Below are 16,961 nucleotides of genomic sequence, written 5' to 3'. Positions count from 1 at the left end.
ATCTTGCTTATTCTAAGGGTATCCTTAGGCTTTACTTGTAGTTCTGAAATCTGATCCCCAATTCAGATTTTGATCAGAAGTCTGGTACAATCTTTTACAAAAGAACAGTAATTCTATTTGTCAAGGTCATGCTACTGCTACTCTGTGAATACACCTAGTTTAATATTTTTAATCTACTTTCATCTTCCTGCATCTCAAGAAAGTTGGAAAAGAAAATGCTAAAATGGAAGCTACTAAGGAGGTACTTTCTCAATGCAGCTTTCTGCCATGTTTTTTTTTTAAGTTTTTTATCACAGAATCACAGAATGATTGAGGTTGGAAGGGATCTCTGGATGTCATCTGAGCCAATCCCTCTGCTCAAGCAGGGTGACCTAGAGCCAGTAGCCCAGATGAGCCGTGTCCAGATGGCTTTTGAAGATCTCCAAGGAAGGAGATTCCACAGTTTCTCTGGACAATCTGTGGTAGTGCTCAGTCACCCTTACAGTGAAGAAGTGTTTCCTCATGTTCAGGGGGAACCTCCTCTGTTTCAGTCTGCACCCATTGCATCTGGTCCTGTCACTGGGCACTGCTGATAAAAGCGTGGCTCCATCCTCATTGCACCCTCCCTTCAGCTATTTATATGCATTGATGAGGTCCTCCCTGAGCCTTCTATTCTCTAGGCAGAACCGCCCCAGCTCTCTCAGCCTTCCCTCATAGGAAAGATGGCCCAGTCCCTTCAACATCTTTGTGGCCCTTCACTGGAGTCTCTCCAGTACCTCCCTATCTCTCTTGTTCTGAGGAGCCCAGCACTGGACACAGTACTCCAGGTGTGGCCTCACCAGTGGTGAGGAGAGGGCAGGGATCACCTCCCTTGACTTGTTGGCAAAGCTTTGCCTAATGCAGCCCAGGATACCATTGGCTGCCTTTGGTCTATAGGCACATTGCTGACTCATGTTCATATTGGTGTTCCCCAGGACCCCCAGGGTCTTTTCTGCCAAGTTGCTTTCCAGCTGGGTGGCCCCCAACATGTACAGGTGCATGGGGTTCTTCACCAGGTGCAGCAGTTTGCAATTCCCCTTGCTGGACGTCCATGAGGTTCCTGTCAGCCCATTTCTCCAACCTGTCAGGGTCCCTCTGGATGGACTGATGATAAACTAAGCTAAGGTGTATAGGCAATCCCCAAACAACTGCTAGAATAAAAATGTTTTAAATATCATATAACTGGTGTGCAAGTACTTGAGGCAGGCAGTCTAGCTATTCAACCCCCACATACGTACATATATTTGTGTATTTATATAGCTGTGTACGTAGTTTGTCCGTGTCTTTTTGTGGCTGTTCTGAAAGTTTTCGTAGTTTTAAAGGGAGTTAGATTGGCTCTTACCTCTCCACTTTTAACATCTTGGGAGCGCTGCAAAAGGATCTCTTAAAGGATGGATTGGCCAGAGCCCTTTCAGTTATCTCATACAAATTTGTTGGATGGGTTATTTTTATATACAAACTCAACATGCCCTTACTTGACATCATTAGAAAAGATGCTGCCTTCTCTGTGTTTGTTGAAATTAAGTTCTGGATTACTATTCAGTTAAAACTGTTCCAATAATCTGTGGCATTTTAAGGCAAATACCAAGTTTGGTGTAGTGTGCTTAGAAAACTCACTGTGTGCTCTACCTGACCAGACACATTTGCCAGCCATGGTATGATATAAATAGAAATCTAGAGACTTTAGTCTCACTCTCTGTTATCACAGGTATCACAGCTGTCCTGATTTATGCTTTATTCTCTCCAGCACCTTTCTGTCTCTGAGGACAGATTAACTAGTTTCAGGTTAGCACACATAGAGCCCAATGTCTTAAATTACTGTAATTTTAAAGTAACAAAAGCATCATTTTTGCTTGTGACTTAGAGATGCAAATGGAAAGGAAGTGTACCGACTTGCTTTGCAAACACGAGAGCAGCATATCAGGAGGGACAAAGCTACCAGCAACATCTGCACAGCACAGGTAACTTGTCATGCTGTTTTCAGCCATAGAAGGGAACAAGTTAAACCATAAGATTATAGTCCTAACATCACAGTAATCTGAGTTAGCTTTACTTTTGAGAGTTTTTACTGGAAAAAAGAATAACATTGAAATATTCTGGTGTTTGTGCATTTCTCCTGAGTCCATCGAAAAATGGAACCCTGCTTGAAGAGAGAGTATTAGTATCTCTTTCCGTTAGTAAAGACTTTAGCCCTGAATTCATGCAGTGTCATGAGTCCATCTGTCTCATAGGGTGAACACCACTGAGTAGTGCTCTATTTGTTATCAATATCAGACAGATTTCTTAATGAAACAGAAGGAATGCTAATGATGTGAAATTGCCCACTCAAGGCAAAAAAAATCCATTTTTAAATGCTAAAACTACTTGCGCAAATTGTCACAACTTCTATTTTGGTCTATGTGATTCGATGTAAAAATATTACATTGCCAAAGATCTATCTTTACAGGAAAATACCAAAATTAATTAAGTAATTATCAAAAATAGTTGTCTTCAGCACACCTCCACAGACCTTCAGGCAGGCAGGTTCATAATTTTTTCTGCTCCTATCAATGCTTGGCTTATGCTCTTAATGTTGTGCCAGATTTTGAGGAGGAATTATTAATACTGAAAAAAGCTTAGTTACTTAGTATTCATGAGATATTCCATAAATGTTTTGTACCAGTCCTAAACAGTGAGCTTCCCATGAGACTAGCTTTATTTGAGAGTCTTCAAATGCCATTGTTGCAGTTGTTGAATTTATGTTCATGTTAATTGCTGACATAGTTGCATTTCAAAGGGCATTGAATTCATAATCAGTGCTTACAGTTTCATTAAAGTATTTTGCCTTTCCCTTTTGTTTTGTAGGCAACACATAATCAAGTATAACATCAGCTGAGGATATGCGGGTGCTAAAGAAACTTTCCACTAAACTAACATGAAATAATCTTTGATAATAATAACAACAACAATAACAACATAATAATAATGTCCTAAATTGTATTTGGATCCTAGGCTCTTCTAGCTAATATGGCAGCCATGTTTGGTATATACCACGGATCTGATGGATTGAAGCATATTGCAAGACGGGTGCACAATGCTACTCTAATCTTGGCTGAAGGTATTTAATGATTGCAGAAACTGTTCTTAAATCCTTACACCTTCTTGAATAATATGTCTTCTTAAATAAACTTAGGAGTTTTTTGCCAGCTGATAACGTGTTCTCTCAACTTTAGAGAGAACATTTTAATACAAAATGCATAGCTGATGTTTTTGTGTACTTCTGACAGTGACATCCAAGAATTAGATATCTATGTGATACGAGCTTGCAAGCATTACTTCTGTTTTCTTGGGAAACTAACAGAAGACTACACAGCAAGCCTCTAGATTCAAATGCCGTTTTCCAGCCACAAGCTCTGTACTTCACTTACTGGACCATCCTAGTTTACACACAGATATCTGCACAGAGTATTAATAACATAGCAAAAAAAAAAGAGTAATAGATGAGATTAAAGAAATAGGAATGTTTCAGTTAAGTTGGGTGGAGTATCATACCTGCTATGAATACTGAAATCCCAAAGCTTGACAGCTGACCAGAGGCACAGAATCTATAGCAGAAAATAATGATTGCATCTGGACTATGTGGTCTGGTAGGTTTTTTTCACTGGCATGATTATCATTGCTGTCAGAAGGAGCTATGCAGAACTGGAATGCTGGGAATTGAGGAATGATTGCCACAATTATTCATGCTTTATTTGCCAGCTTAGCTGGAAAACCTTTTGCTGCTGTGAAAAGCACTGAGACTCTAAACTTTGTTATGGCAAGCTCCATGACAGTTAATATCCATTTATGTAATAACTTTTTTCTTTCCAGCCTTGTTACTTTGTCTTTATTGCATTCGTACACCAATTCTGCCACAGTATATATTACACATTTGATGTATCAGAACGATCTTCCCTAGGCTCAGTCTGCATTCTTAATTAGGTCTGAATCTGATTTAGATGCACTTCATGCACAGTGACATTTCATTAAAAAGCTGGTGATTTTGCTGCTCTGTACACAAGGGGAATATTTTGTTTTATTATGTAAAAGCATTTACTTACAAGATTGATGGTGTTATGCAAGTACTGTGTAAGCAGGCAATGCAGTATGCAGCTAATAGAATTAACTTACTGTTTTTTATAGGTCTCAGGCGAGCTGGTCATAAACTACATCATGATCTGTTCTTTGATACCTTGACGATCACGTGTGGATGCTCAGTCAAAGAGGTTTTGGACAGGGCAGCTCTTAGACAGATAAATTTTCGGATTTATAGTGATGGCAGAGTAAGCAACTCCCTAAACCTTTCAGAAATTTGTAGTGTGACTTTTCTGCATTAAGTTTCTAGTCATTACACATGCTAAACAGAACAAAATTATTTAAGACTTCTTGTAATTTGCTCAGATATATCCATCAATTATAAAGTTAATATAAAGAATGAAATTGAGTAAGGTACTGAACTTCCAGAAATAATCATTGTATTTTCATATTATGCCTATTTAAATAGATTATCTAATTGTTTCATGTTAAATATGCTACTAAGGGCTGGAGTGGAGAGACTAAATCTTAATGATGAAATGCAAGGTTTATCTCTGGAATTCAGGTCCTGTGGTGGTGTTTAAAGATAGATTGAAATCTAAACCACGTTTTGATAGGCACTGAGGACTTTCAGCAAAGTCTAATATGTTCTGTAAAATGGGATGGTGGGAGGGGGCGGTTGAGCAAAATGGGCAATTTTCCTATTAAATGGAAAAACTTAGAAACACGTGAGGTCACAAGTCTTGAAGCTTGTGAGTCATCTGGCTTGGATGGTTTAGCAGGGGAAAGGTAGGAATTGGAAATTTTTATGCAAATAAAAAAAATTTCTGCATCTATTACATAAAATGAAACATTTACATGTTGATGGGTAGGTTGATCTTTTCTTTTTTTTCCCTCTGTGTTTCTGGAATGTTTTTTCTCAACTAGAATAAAAATACTATGCCTCTGGGATAAGAGCTTTAAGTAATTACTGTTGCTTTTATCCATAGCTTGGAGTATCACTTGATGAAACTGTAAATGAGAAAGACCTAGATGACATATTATGGATTTTTGGTTGCGAATCTTCAGCTGTAAGTAGACAATAGATCATACAGATTAACTTATCTGAGTGATTGAGAAGTTTAGTAAAAAGCAAAACTGCTCTTGGGACAGTGGGTGTCTATATGCTGACCATTTGTTAAATGCTAAGCATTTCAGATCCTCTCTTAAAGAGAGAGGCAGTATGAGATAACAATCATTTATGTAACTGAGTAATGCCATTTTCTGATTGTGACGCTTAGTCATTTCGGTCAGCTTGGACACCTTGTGTCCAGGCTGTTACTTGTTTTGTGAGGGTTAGGACATGGTGGTCAATTATTTCTCTCCCACTGGAATTTTTATTGCATGTCATTAGTAATTAGCAGCAATACTTCCAAGATGAGGACTACTGAGACATCTGTACCCAGTTTTAATATAATGCTGTTGTGCTAGATACCTTCAGGTATGTATCCTAATAAAGTGGGGGGTTTTTTTACATAAAGGGCTGATTAAATCTTGAGGTAAGCTGGTAGTATAAGCTAGTGCTGATGAAAGTTGACTGTGAAAAGAAGAATTTCAGTGAAAGTATTTGACTCCACATTTCTTGTGTCAAAGGAGCTAATTGCTGAGGGTATGGGCGAGGAAACCAAAGGCATCCTTAGCACCCCATTTAAGAGAACTTCCAACTTCTTGACGCATCAGGTTTTCAACAGGTTTGTGAAATTGCTGTATATCTGATATTTTAATGGAATCTGAAAGTATCTCTTTTCAAACGCTGTACTGGAGTCAGTTGAGGACTGTTTTGTAGCTGTATTCACACAGTCATTTGTTACTCTTAAATAATCTATTTAGTAGCATCTTTAGATGTTTTTCATGTAATTAGGAATTAGATGTTTTTCACGTTTTACATGAGCAAAGCAATACTCATGGTCATATGGGGGATGTGTTTTTCCATTAATGTTCTACATTGTACAAGCTAGTAGTATGCAAGCAAGCAAGTACAAGGACTTACATCAGCAGACTTACTAGAGCCCTTATAGGCTATATTTACTGATAGCCTTTCTCAATGAATGATAATAGCCTTTTTTCATCCACATTGCTATTAGCAAGCATAAAGTACCAATTTGGAAAGAAGTACCTAGTGTATATTAAAAATTATCCTCAGTGTTAATGCTTTTTTTTATGGCTTTTCCTATGTTAGAGCACAGATCAACCACCTGGTATAGCTAATCTGCTTGCCTTAACACGACATTTTGTGTTCTCCAGCTATCACTCTGAGACAAATATCGTGCGGTACATGAAAAGATTAGAAAACAAAGATATTTCCCTTGTACACAGCATGATTCCTTTGGTAGGTATTTACCAAAAAGAGAAAAAATTAGGTACTTACGTACAGATTTATATATTTCAATAAATACTGACAAATGTGTTTGTATTTTTAGGGGTCCTGCACAATGAAGCTTAATAGTTCAGCTGAACTTGCAGTAAGTTGCAATAATATTGTCTTACTTGAGACCCACATGAGTAAACTATCTAGCCAGCATCACTGTAGAGAAATAAAGACTGCTTCTGGTCTAGTACTCCAGCTGAGGAGCCAGTTTCAGAAGCAGCTGAAAAATTCAGCTCCTTTTTCCACTATGAAAAAAGCTCTGAAAAGCACAGTAGGAGTGCAGCAACAGCAGGAGAGTGAGTGCCTTTGAAGCCTCCATTCTGGAAAAAAAAAAAAAAATTTTTGGAATTAGGCATCACAGTCCGGTTCCCTCATGCAATGTTGCAGTACATAACTTCTGTCTGCTTTACAAATCTTACAGTCAAATCCTCAGAAATATGGAAAGAGTCAGGTGGCAATGGCAATTCATGCTGCTTTGTCAGTTTGCTGTTTCTTCAGATAGCACTCCTTTTCCCCAGGTGGGGAGCTGGAGTCCCCAGATAGCCTCATTTTTCTAGCTAGTAGCAAATGAAGCAGAGCCTTAGCCAGGCTGTTTGGGTACCAAATGACTTTTTGGCTCTGAATGAGCTTCCTCTACTCTCTCCCTATTGGCTTCTTGCTTTGATCTTCCACTAGGTTTCCTTTGTCCCCTTTCTTTCCCTGCCTTCTCTATGTCTTCTCCCTTCACTGTTTTCTGTCTTGTATTTTCCCTTCTAATTAAAATGGATAGCAACAAAACTGTGTGAAACAATGTGAACATTACGTACTATTCCACATGACTCGTCTGTTTGCCCTGTGATCCCACAGTTCTACATAAGGATAGGTGACCTAGAAAGAGAAACTGAGGATTTTTAAGCATCTTCTGAATGTTAAAAAAAAAATGTTACTGGAAATCATAGAACCATAGAATTATTTAGGTTTGAAAAGACCTTTAAGATCATCAAGTCCAACTGTTAACCTAACACTGGCATGTCCACCACGAAACCATGGTCCTAAGCACCACATCTACCCATCTTTTAAATACCTCCAGGGATGGGGACTCAACCACTTCCCTGGGCAGCCCCTTCCAGTGCTTGGCAACCCTTTTGGTGAAGAACATTTTCCTGCTATCCAATCTAAACCTCCCATGATGCAACTTGAGACCATTTCCTCTCATCCTATCACTTGTTACTTGGGAGAAGAAACCAACACCCACCTCACTACAGCCTCCTTTCAGGCAGTTGTAGAGGGCGATAAGGTCTCCCCTCAGCCTCCTCTTCTCCAGGCTAAACAACCCCAGTTTCTTCAGCTGCTTCTCATCAGACTTGTGCTCCAGACCCCTCATCAGCTTTGTTGCTGTCCTCTGGACACACTTCAGCACCTCCATGTCCTTCTTGTAGTGAGGGGCCCAAAACTGAACACAGGATTCAAGGTGCGGCCTCAGCAGTGCCGAGTGTAACAGGGGCACAATCACTTCCCTACCCCTGCTGGCCACGCGTTTCCTCATACCAGCCAGGATGCCATTGGCCTTCTTGGCCACCTGGGCACACTGCTGGCTCGTATTCAGCTGGCTGTCAACCAACACCCCCAGGTCCTTTTCCACCAGGCAGCTTTCAGCCATTCTTCCCCGAGCCTGTAGCATTGCGTGGGGTTGTTGTGACCAAAGTGCAGGACCTGGCACTTGGCCTTGTTGAACATCATACAGTTGGCCTCGGCCCATCAATCCAGCCTATCCAGGTCCCTCTTCAGAGCCTTCTTACCCTCAAGCAAATCAACACTCCCACCCAACTTATTGTCATCTGCAAACTTACTGAGGGTGCACTCAGTCCCCTCATCCAGATCAATGATAAAGACGTTAAACAGAACTGGCCCCAAAACTGAGCTCTGGGGGACACTGCTTGTAACAGGACGCCAACTGGATTTAATTTAGAGTACACCCATCCAAGCCCTGAGCAGCCAGTTTCTCCAGGAGAATGCTATGGGAAACAGTGTCAAAGGCTTTGCTAAAGTCTAGTTAGACAACATCCACAGCCTTTCACTCATCCACTAAGCAGGTCTCCTTGTCAGAGAAGATCAGGCTAGTCAAGCAGGACCTGCCTTTCATAAACCCATGCTTACTGGGCCTGATCACCTGCTTGTCCTGGACATACTGCGTGATGGCACTCAAGATGATCTGCTCCATAACCTTCCCTGGCACCAAGGTCTGTAGTGACAGGCCTGTAGTTCCCCAGACCCTCCTTCCAGCCCTTCCTGTAGTTGGGCATCACATTTGCTAACCTCCAGTCAACTGGGACCTCCCTGGTTAGCCAGGACTGCTGATAAATGATGGAAAGTGGCTTGGTGATCTCTCCCGCCAGCTCCATCAGTACCCTTGGGTGGATCCCATGTGGCCCCATAGGCTTGCATGTGTCTAAGCAGTGTAGTAGGTCGCTAGCCATTTCCCCTTGGATTATGGAGGCTTCATTCTGCTTCCAATCCCTGTATTCCAGCTCAGGGGGATGGGTACTCAGAGAACAACTGGTCTTGCTGTTGAATACTGAGGCAAAGTAGGCATTAAGTACCTCAGCCTTTTCCTCATCCTTTGTCACTCTGTTTCCCCTCACATCCAATAAAGGATGGAGATTCTCCTTAGCCCTCCTTTCATTGCCAGTGTACTTAGAGAAACATTTTTTATTGTCTGTTATGGCAGTAGCCAGATTAAATTCTAGCTGGGCTTTGGCCCTTCTGATTTTCTCCCTGCATAACCTGACAACATCCTTGTAGTCCTCCTGAATTGCCTGCCCCTTCTTCCAAAGGTCATAAACTCTCTTTTTTTTCCTGAGTTCCAGACAAAGCTCTCTGTTCAGCCAGGCCACATTCTACAATGAAGCTGGGAACTTGTCCTGCTGCACAAGAAATGTTTGATTGTTACTTGAGCACAGGGCAGCTTCTTTCCTTCATAGAGTTTAACAACAAAACAGAGTTGTCTGCAGAACTTATTGTTGCAGCACATGTTTTGTTTTGTTTTTTTCTAATAGCCTATTTCATGGAAGGAATTTGCCAACATCCACCCTTTTGTGCCCCTGGATCAAGCTCAAGGGTATCAGCAGCTTTTCAAGGATTTAGAGAAGGACCTATGTGAGATTACTGGCTATGACAAAATCTCCTTCCAACCAAACAGGTAGGAATTTTTTTCTGAACATTTGCGCCTTAACATGATTCCAAATACTTATCTCTAAAGAAAATTTGCAAGCCAAAAATGGAAGAAGATGCTAAAGTTGAATTTGACAAAGAGAAGCGTTAGCAAGGTTATGAAAACAAGATTTTTTTTCAATACTGCAGAATCTTATTTTGTCTCATCTCTTCTAAAAGTTCAATGATTTGGTCTTTTTTATTCTTTTAATCTTTAGTACCACGTTTTCCTCTCTATAAAGGATGGTTTCTCCACCATTGCTTGCTTAAAATGGTGGTGTTACTGATACCCTTCTATGAGCTAAAATTAAAGATTTGAAATAGGAATAAGCTGTATCAGCTGGTAACTATATAATTATTGAAACTGATATTTGATGCAGTAGGTAATACTAGGTTTGACTGAAGAATGCCTAAGGTCTGCATGGTCACTGAAGTAAATAAAGCAGAGCTGAATGAGCACAGCTGCAGCCTGTTCATGTCCATCAGTAGTTTTGATACAAAATGAGCAGTGAGCACTTGCTCTACACTTAGGATGTGACTGAAAGAGTTCTTACGTTTCACTGCATAGGCTTTATTTACTACACAAGTTGGTATTATTTTGTCTTTCTGTAGTCAAGCACATAGTCCCCTGCTCGGTGCAGAAATGGGGATCAACTTAGTCACCAAAAGGATTTAACATCATAGTGTAAGCACATAAAATGGCATAACTTTTTTCATCTACTGTTTGCAAAAGAGGCAAGAGCTGTTAATTAATCCTTGTCCATTTGTAATTTAATCCATGGGATGTGCTGCTTTTAATTTGCTAACACTTGCCTGAAGCCATTGAGAAGGATTAGGGCTGGACAATTCTGAAGTTTTCAGTAGAGAGCTGGCACCTTCTGGTTTGTGCACTTGTGTAACAGGGTTTGTGTTCCTCTTGCAGCGGAGCCCAAGGAGAGTACGCAGGTTTGGCTGCAATCAAAGCTTATTTAAATGCAAAAGGAGAACGTCATAGAACTGTAAGTGCCAGCAGTCGCATGGGGAAGAGCTTTGGGTGGGAAGTGGAGAAAGGAGAGTTGATTCAGCTGCTGGGACTCACCTAGAGAGAAATTAGGTTGTATATCCTCATCGTTGCCAAACTTCCAGTATTCCCTGCTTCCCTTGAGGACCATGGATACCATCTTAAAAGTCTTTTTTTACTTTACAGACAGTGAGAATGAGGAAAGGGGACTCCCTCAATGGGTGATTGTACCGGATATGTCTGGGATGGAGTTAATTAACTTTCTCCATAGCAGCCCATATGGTGCTGGACTTTGGCTTTGTGACTAAAGCGGTGTTGATAACACAGGGATGTTTTGACTATTGCTGAACAGTGCTTGCACAGTGTCAAAGCTTTCTCTTTTCCCCACTCTGCCCTACCCTGCCCCTTGCCTCCCCCCTACCCCCAGGGAGTGGCTGGGAGTGGGCAAGAGGCTGGGAGAGACACGGCCAGGGCAGCTGACCCCAGCTGACCAAAGGGGTGTTTTATGCCATATAATGGCATGCTCAGCAATAACAGCTCAGGGAAAGGAGGACAAAGTGAGGAAGGTCATGGTTATGGCATTTTTCTTCCCAAGCAACCATTACATGGGCCCTGCTTTCCAGGAAGTGGCTGGACATCTGCCTGGCCATGGGAAGTAAAGAATTAATTCCTTTTCTTGCTTTGCTTGCGCATGCAGTTTTTGTTTTCCCTGTTAAACTGTCATTCTCTCAATCCATGAGTCTTCTCACCTTACTTCTATTTTCTCCTTGTCCCATGGGAGATGGGAGTGGGTGAGCAGCTGTGTGGGTGTTTGGCCATTGGTCAGGTCAATTCATGATAGCCCTTTTTAGCACCCAGCTTGGGGCTTGAGGTAATGACAGTTTTGATCTGAGCATGTTAATTTGTTAATTTTCAGGCTCCTGTGTGGGTCACAGAGCTTGCTTGCTTTACTGTGTATTAGAGTCTAGGGCTTTTTAATGGCTGCTTTCAGCTCTTGCTGTTTACTGTGCTGCTTATCAACGTATTTCGCTGTGCTTGGAAACATTTTGATAAAAGCAATGGCTGTATGCCTGGACTGGCGTACAGCCCTGGCTGTGATGCTGTTCCTGTGCTGCATGAGCTACCTAGTGGAGAGAACAAGGGATTACACCCCCTTCTTCTCCAGGGTTGATGTGTCCAGCTCTTTTGCATGGGCTCCTGAGGTTTTTGTGCATCCTTACATAAGATATTTCATCCTATTATCTAACATTGTTGGCTTATTGTTGGGTATGTGGGACCTGGTTTGGTCCTGGGGTAAGAGTAAACAGCTTGTCAAGCTGACAGAGAAACATGCCCAGAGGGAGTTGATCCCTGGGTGACAGGGTGTGTAGGAGGGTTTGGGCAGGTGCTTAGGGCTGTTATCCCCTCTATAACCTGGGATTTTACACCTGAACAGGCATGCAATCCCATTGAATTGGCACACCACTTGATGGAAAGGTGCCCTGCTTACCCCAATGAGATCCAGCACCTCCTAGCACTGTTTTGGGGCATGGCCTGTGCCTGTTGGGACTCTGTCTAGCACTGTCACAGCAGCAGGGGAAAGTGGGCCTCTACTTCTAAGGACACAATGGTTGAGATAGAGACCCAAACCTCAACCATAGTGATTGCCCCGGTAGTAAAAAGGAAGCACTAGCAGTGGAGGACTGTACCACCAATTAGTTAAGGAGGAGGAGGAGGAAGGCTCTGATCAGGAAGCTGGTTCTTTGGCAAGGAACTATAAGGAGGAAGTGATAGAAGTCCTCCAAGAGGCAGAAACCACCCCATCCCTAACCCTGAGCAAGCTCCAAGATATGCAGAAAAATTACGACTTCCAAGCAGGCAAACATATTGCTACCTGGTTGCTCAGATGCTGAGATGCTGGAGGTGGTAATCATGAATTGAGGGTAGGAAGCGCAGCAGCTGGGATCCCTTGGTAGGGACCAGGGAATCAACAAAGAAATCAGAAGTTGACAATCTGCAGCCTCTGGAGGTGGTTCCTGTTGAGTGTGAGGTGTCCTTTCAAGGGTGATCTTGTCAATTACTGAGGCAGTTGAACCCCTTCTGAGAAAGGTGTTCAGTATCTAAGAGAATTAGCAGTGGTGGAGGGGGTCTATGGTGACCTGGGCAACAAATAGGTCTCCACAGATCTTCATGACATCCAGTACACATGGGCTATGCAGAGCAGGTTTGTGGAAAATGCATGTGTCATACAACAACTCATTGGTGATGATGGACTGGCCACATTTTGAGATACCAACTGTGGAGAGATTGTCTTGCTGGTTCCAGGGTGTTTCAAAGAGAATCCCTCCACTTCTCATTCTGAGTTGGCCGAGGCGCACGCATCTGGGCAGCCTCTAGTTCTTCCTGTGTGGCTGGGCTAGGACATGAGGAAGACGGACAGTGCACTCACCTTGAAGCTAGAAGACCATGTACTTGAAATGCAGGGGAAGACAGCCACTAAGAAGGGACTAACCAAGAAGGCTGCTGCTCCAGTTGATTCTAAGACAGTGGAAAGCAACCAGCAGTCCCCCAGACACAGTATAACGGTTGAAAATGCCTCTCCTCCTGAGTTTGGTGAAGGGACTTCTGGTCTGACACCACGTGAGTCAGAGCGTGAATACTACAACCAGGAGTAAAGGCTCTCTGCCTCTGGCTAAGCAGAGGAAGGGGATAACAAAGTTTAATGGACTGTATGGACTCAATAGCCTGGCATATTGGATCCATGTGGGTATAATGCTTTGGTGGATACTGGTACACAGTGTACTGTAATGCCATCAGGGTAGGAGGGGCAGGACCCATCTGGATTTGTGGAGTGACAGAAGGATGCCAACAGTTGTCTATGTTGGAGGCTGAGGTGAGCCTAACAGGGGACAAATGGCAGAAACATTCTATCGTGATGGCCTGGCGTCTCCATGCACCCTCGGCATAGACTACCTCAGCAGAGGGTATTTCAAGGACCCAAGAAGGTACCAGTGGGCCTTTGTTGTGGCCACAGTGGACACAAAGAAGATTAAACAACTCTCTACCTTGCCTGGCCTCTCCGTTGTAGGGTTGCTGCATGACAAAGAACAACAGGTGGTGGTTACTACCATGACCAGTGGCAGTATTGCACCAGCCAAGACTCCCTGGTTACCATCCGTAAGTTGCTTCATCTATTGGAGAGCCAAGGAGTGATAAGCAAGACTTAATAACCCTTAAATATTCCTAGAAGGCCAGTACAAAAGACTGACAGAGGGTGGAGGTTTAGCAGTGGACTATCACAACCTAAGCAAATTAATGCCACCATTGAGTGCTGCCGTGTGGGACAAGCTGTAACTCCAATATGAACCAGAGTCAATGGTGGCCAAGGAGTATGCCACAATTGATATTGCCAAAGCATTTTTCTTGATCCCTTTGGCAGCAGAGTGCAGGCCACAGTTTGCTTTCATGTGGCGGGGTGACCGATATACCAGCCCTACCTACCTGTCAGTCTTTGACTGATAAGAGACTGCACTGGAACAAGGTGAAGCCCCTGAACACCTGCAATATGCCGACGACATCTTTGTATGAGGCAACACAGCAGAGGAAGGATTTGAGAAGGCGAGAAGAATAATTGAGATCATTCAGAAAAGTGCTTTTGCCGTAAAACCAAAGCAAGTTCAAAGCACCTGCACAAGAAATACAGTTCTTGGGACTAAAACAGCAAGATGGACATTGTCACACCCTTGGGACTGCAATCAATAAGAAAAAAACTATGTCCTCACCAGCTAACAAGAGAGGAACACAGGCTTGACTAGGCATTGTGGATTACTGGAGAATGCATGTGCATGCTAGGTTACAATCAGCTTGTAAGCCATCTCTGTTGAGTGACCCTAAAGAAGAACAGTTTTGAGTGGAGCCCTGAGCAACAATAGGCCTTTGAACAGATCAAAGAGAAGATAGTTCATGCAGTAGCCCTGGAGTCCATCCAGATGGGACCTGCTGTGAGAAAATGTACTTTATGCTGCAGGCCAGGGAGCATGGCCTCAGCTGGAGCCTCTGACAGAAAACACCTGGAGAAATACAAGGTCAGACTTTAGGGTTTTGGAGCTGGGGCTGTTGAGGATCCAAGGCCCACTACACTCTGACTGAAAAAAAGATACTAGCAGTGTACAAGGGGGGCTGATCTGCTTTAGAAGTTGTTGGTACAAAAGCACAGCTCTTCTTCACACCATGATTGCCTGTGCTGTACCGGCTGTTCAAAGGATGCTGTGTTAGAGTAAGTGGGTATCATTGGTCATGCAACAGGCTGGGATGGGGAACCCCAGCTGCCCAGGAATCCTGGAAGAGATTATGGACTCATCAGAAGGCATAAATTTCAGATCACTCAAGCATCACTCAAGGAGGTGACTCATGTGCAAGAAATGAGTTACCAGAAGGTGAAAAGCAGTATGGTCTGTTTACCAGTGGATCCTGTTGTGTTGTAGGAAACCATCAGAAGTGGAAGGCTGCTGTGTAGAGTCCTACACAAGTTGTGAAAGCCATTGAAGGAGAAGGCAAGTCAAGCCCGTTTGCAGAAGCTGTCCCTAGAGGTAGCTGAATGAGAAAAGCAGCCAGTACTCTATGTCAATACTGACTCATGGATGGTGGCAAATGCCCTGTGAGGGTGGCCGCATGACTGGAAACAGACCAACTGGCAGCACAGGGTTGCCTTCTGGCAAGACATTGCTGCCCGGGTAGAAAGCATTACTGTAAAGGTACGTGTCATACAGATGCTCACAAGCCCAAGGGCAGCAGCACTGAAGAACACTGAAACAATGAGCAGGTAGACCAGGCTGCCAGAATTGAAGTGACTCAGGTAGACCTGGACTGGGAATTTAAGCATGAGTTATTCATAACTCGGTGAGCCCATGAATCATCAGGACATTTAGGGAAAGACCTAAAACCTACAAATGGGCTTGTGATCAAGGCAGGGACCTAACCATTGAAGCCATCACAGGGGCTACTCATTAATGTGAAACAGTGATTCAGATCTTCACTGAGATGGATCTAGGCCCAGACGTCCATGCCTCAGAAGAAAATTGGTAATGACAGTTTTTTCCTTTTTCAAGGTGGTATGATACTCCTTCTCCAGCTTTTTTCAGATACAAAGGGAACAAGAACTGATTACCTAAAACTTACACTGCTTATAGTGGAAGTTGGTTCCCAGTATAGCCAATCCTGACAGGAGAAGCAGACAAGCCTCTGGTATGCCTTGGTAGCTACCCACAGAAGTCTCTAGGTTCATCCAGTTCTTGTGCATTCAAACTGTTTCAAATTAACTTCTGTAGGGTATGTGGAAGTAACTTTGCTTCACAAGGGCCACAAAAACTGTAGATGAATAATGCAAATCAGTTTTGATTCACTGAGGATCATTTTCAGTTGGTAACACTGGATGGAGTTTATAAAGGCTTGATTTGTTTTCTCTTCTGTACTACCTGAAACTTTGACTTCAGGGAGTAACTTCTCAGCTGTACAATTGTAACCTGACAAAAGAGTGTTCTTATAAACCTGAGAGGTGATAAAATTGTAGCTAACCCCAAAGAGGAATCATCCCTACTAGTACACTACGTTTAATAGAATTTTTAATTCTAATTTTCTATTAAAGAGAATTCTTTATTGGCATTTAATGGCAGGCAGTTATAGCTGAAAATTCTGAAAGTAATCTTGTTCCTTTAGGTGCTTTCTGAACAATCTGTGATGCCTGGAAGAAAGGCTGTGTTAATTATAGGGATTTAGGTGTAAGTTTAACTGGAAGTGAAAGAGGTTGAAATATGTAAATGTGAGAAGTTAGTGGTAGCAAGTTTCATTTTGGAGAGGTGATTGCATGTTTGTGATATAAGAACAGCTGGATTAGCCCAGACCAAAAGTCTGTCAGTCGTAGCATCCAGTCTTACAGTGGTCAATAGCAGACTGATAGACTCCTCTTACAACAAGGAGTACAAGGACAAATCAAGCGTAAAAAATGATACTTACCCAGCCCATGGCCCCACCTTCTACATATCTGTGGTTTGGGAACTTACTGATCCAAAGGAATCCAAGGGCACTGCTTATGCATTTTTTTACAATTCAATCTGATCACTTGACCTCTTCTGAGAAAGCTTCTGATATTTACAGTACCTTGGAGAAAATGTTCTGTGGCTTCATCACCCATTATTATATAATTGTCACCCATTATCAATATAATCATATTTCTTTATAAGAAACACTTCCTTTTATTTTTTTTTTTAACTTGGCATCTTACAATTTTCATTTATTACCCTCTCACTCTTGAAAGAC

At 42.5% G+C, this 16,961-nt stretch overlaps 1 protein-coding gene across 1 annotated transcript in view; it reads left to right on the top strand.

Annotated features, from left to right (window-relative positions):
• GLDC (glycine decarboxylase) overlaps positions 1-16,961 on the top strand; it is a 45,285-nt gene that overhangs the window by 16,226 nt on the left and 12,098 nt on the right. Inside the window, exons 7-15 of the mRNA XM_009638219.2 lie at positions 1,883-1,979; positions 3,010-3,115; positions 4,180-4,319; positions 5,061-5,141; positions 5,704-5,801; positions 6,355-6,439; positions 6,531-6,572; positions 9,514-9,656; positions 10,590-10,665. Of these exons, the coding sequence (XP_009636514.2) occupies positions 1,883-1,979; positions 3,010-3,115; positions 4,180-4,319; positions 5,061-5,141; positions 5,704-5,801; positions 6,355-6,439; positions 6,531-6,572; positions 9,514-9,656; positions 10,590-10,665 (868 nt within the window). The remainder of the gene's footprint in view (positions 1-1,882; positions 1,980-3,009; positions 3,116-4,179; positions 4,320-5,060; positions 5,142-5,703; positions 5,802-6,354; positions 6,440-6,530; positions 6,573-9,513; positions 9,657-10,589; positions 10,666-16,961) is intronic.

This window comes from Egretta garzetta, unplaced genomic scaffold (assembly GCF_000687185.1).
Source record: "Egretta garzetta isolate BGI_Z169 unplaced genomic scaffold, ASM68718v1 scaffold250, whole genome shotgun sequence".
NCBI classification, from domain to species: Eukaryota; Metazoa; Chordata; class Aves; order Pelecaniformes; family Ardeidae; genus Egretta; species Egretta garzetta.
The sequence above is the reverse complement of the archived record's forward strand: the minus strand, read 5'-3'. Positions and strand labels throughout refer to the sequence as shown.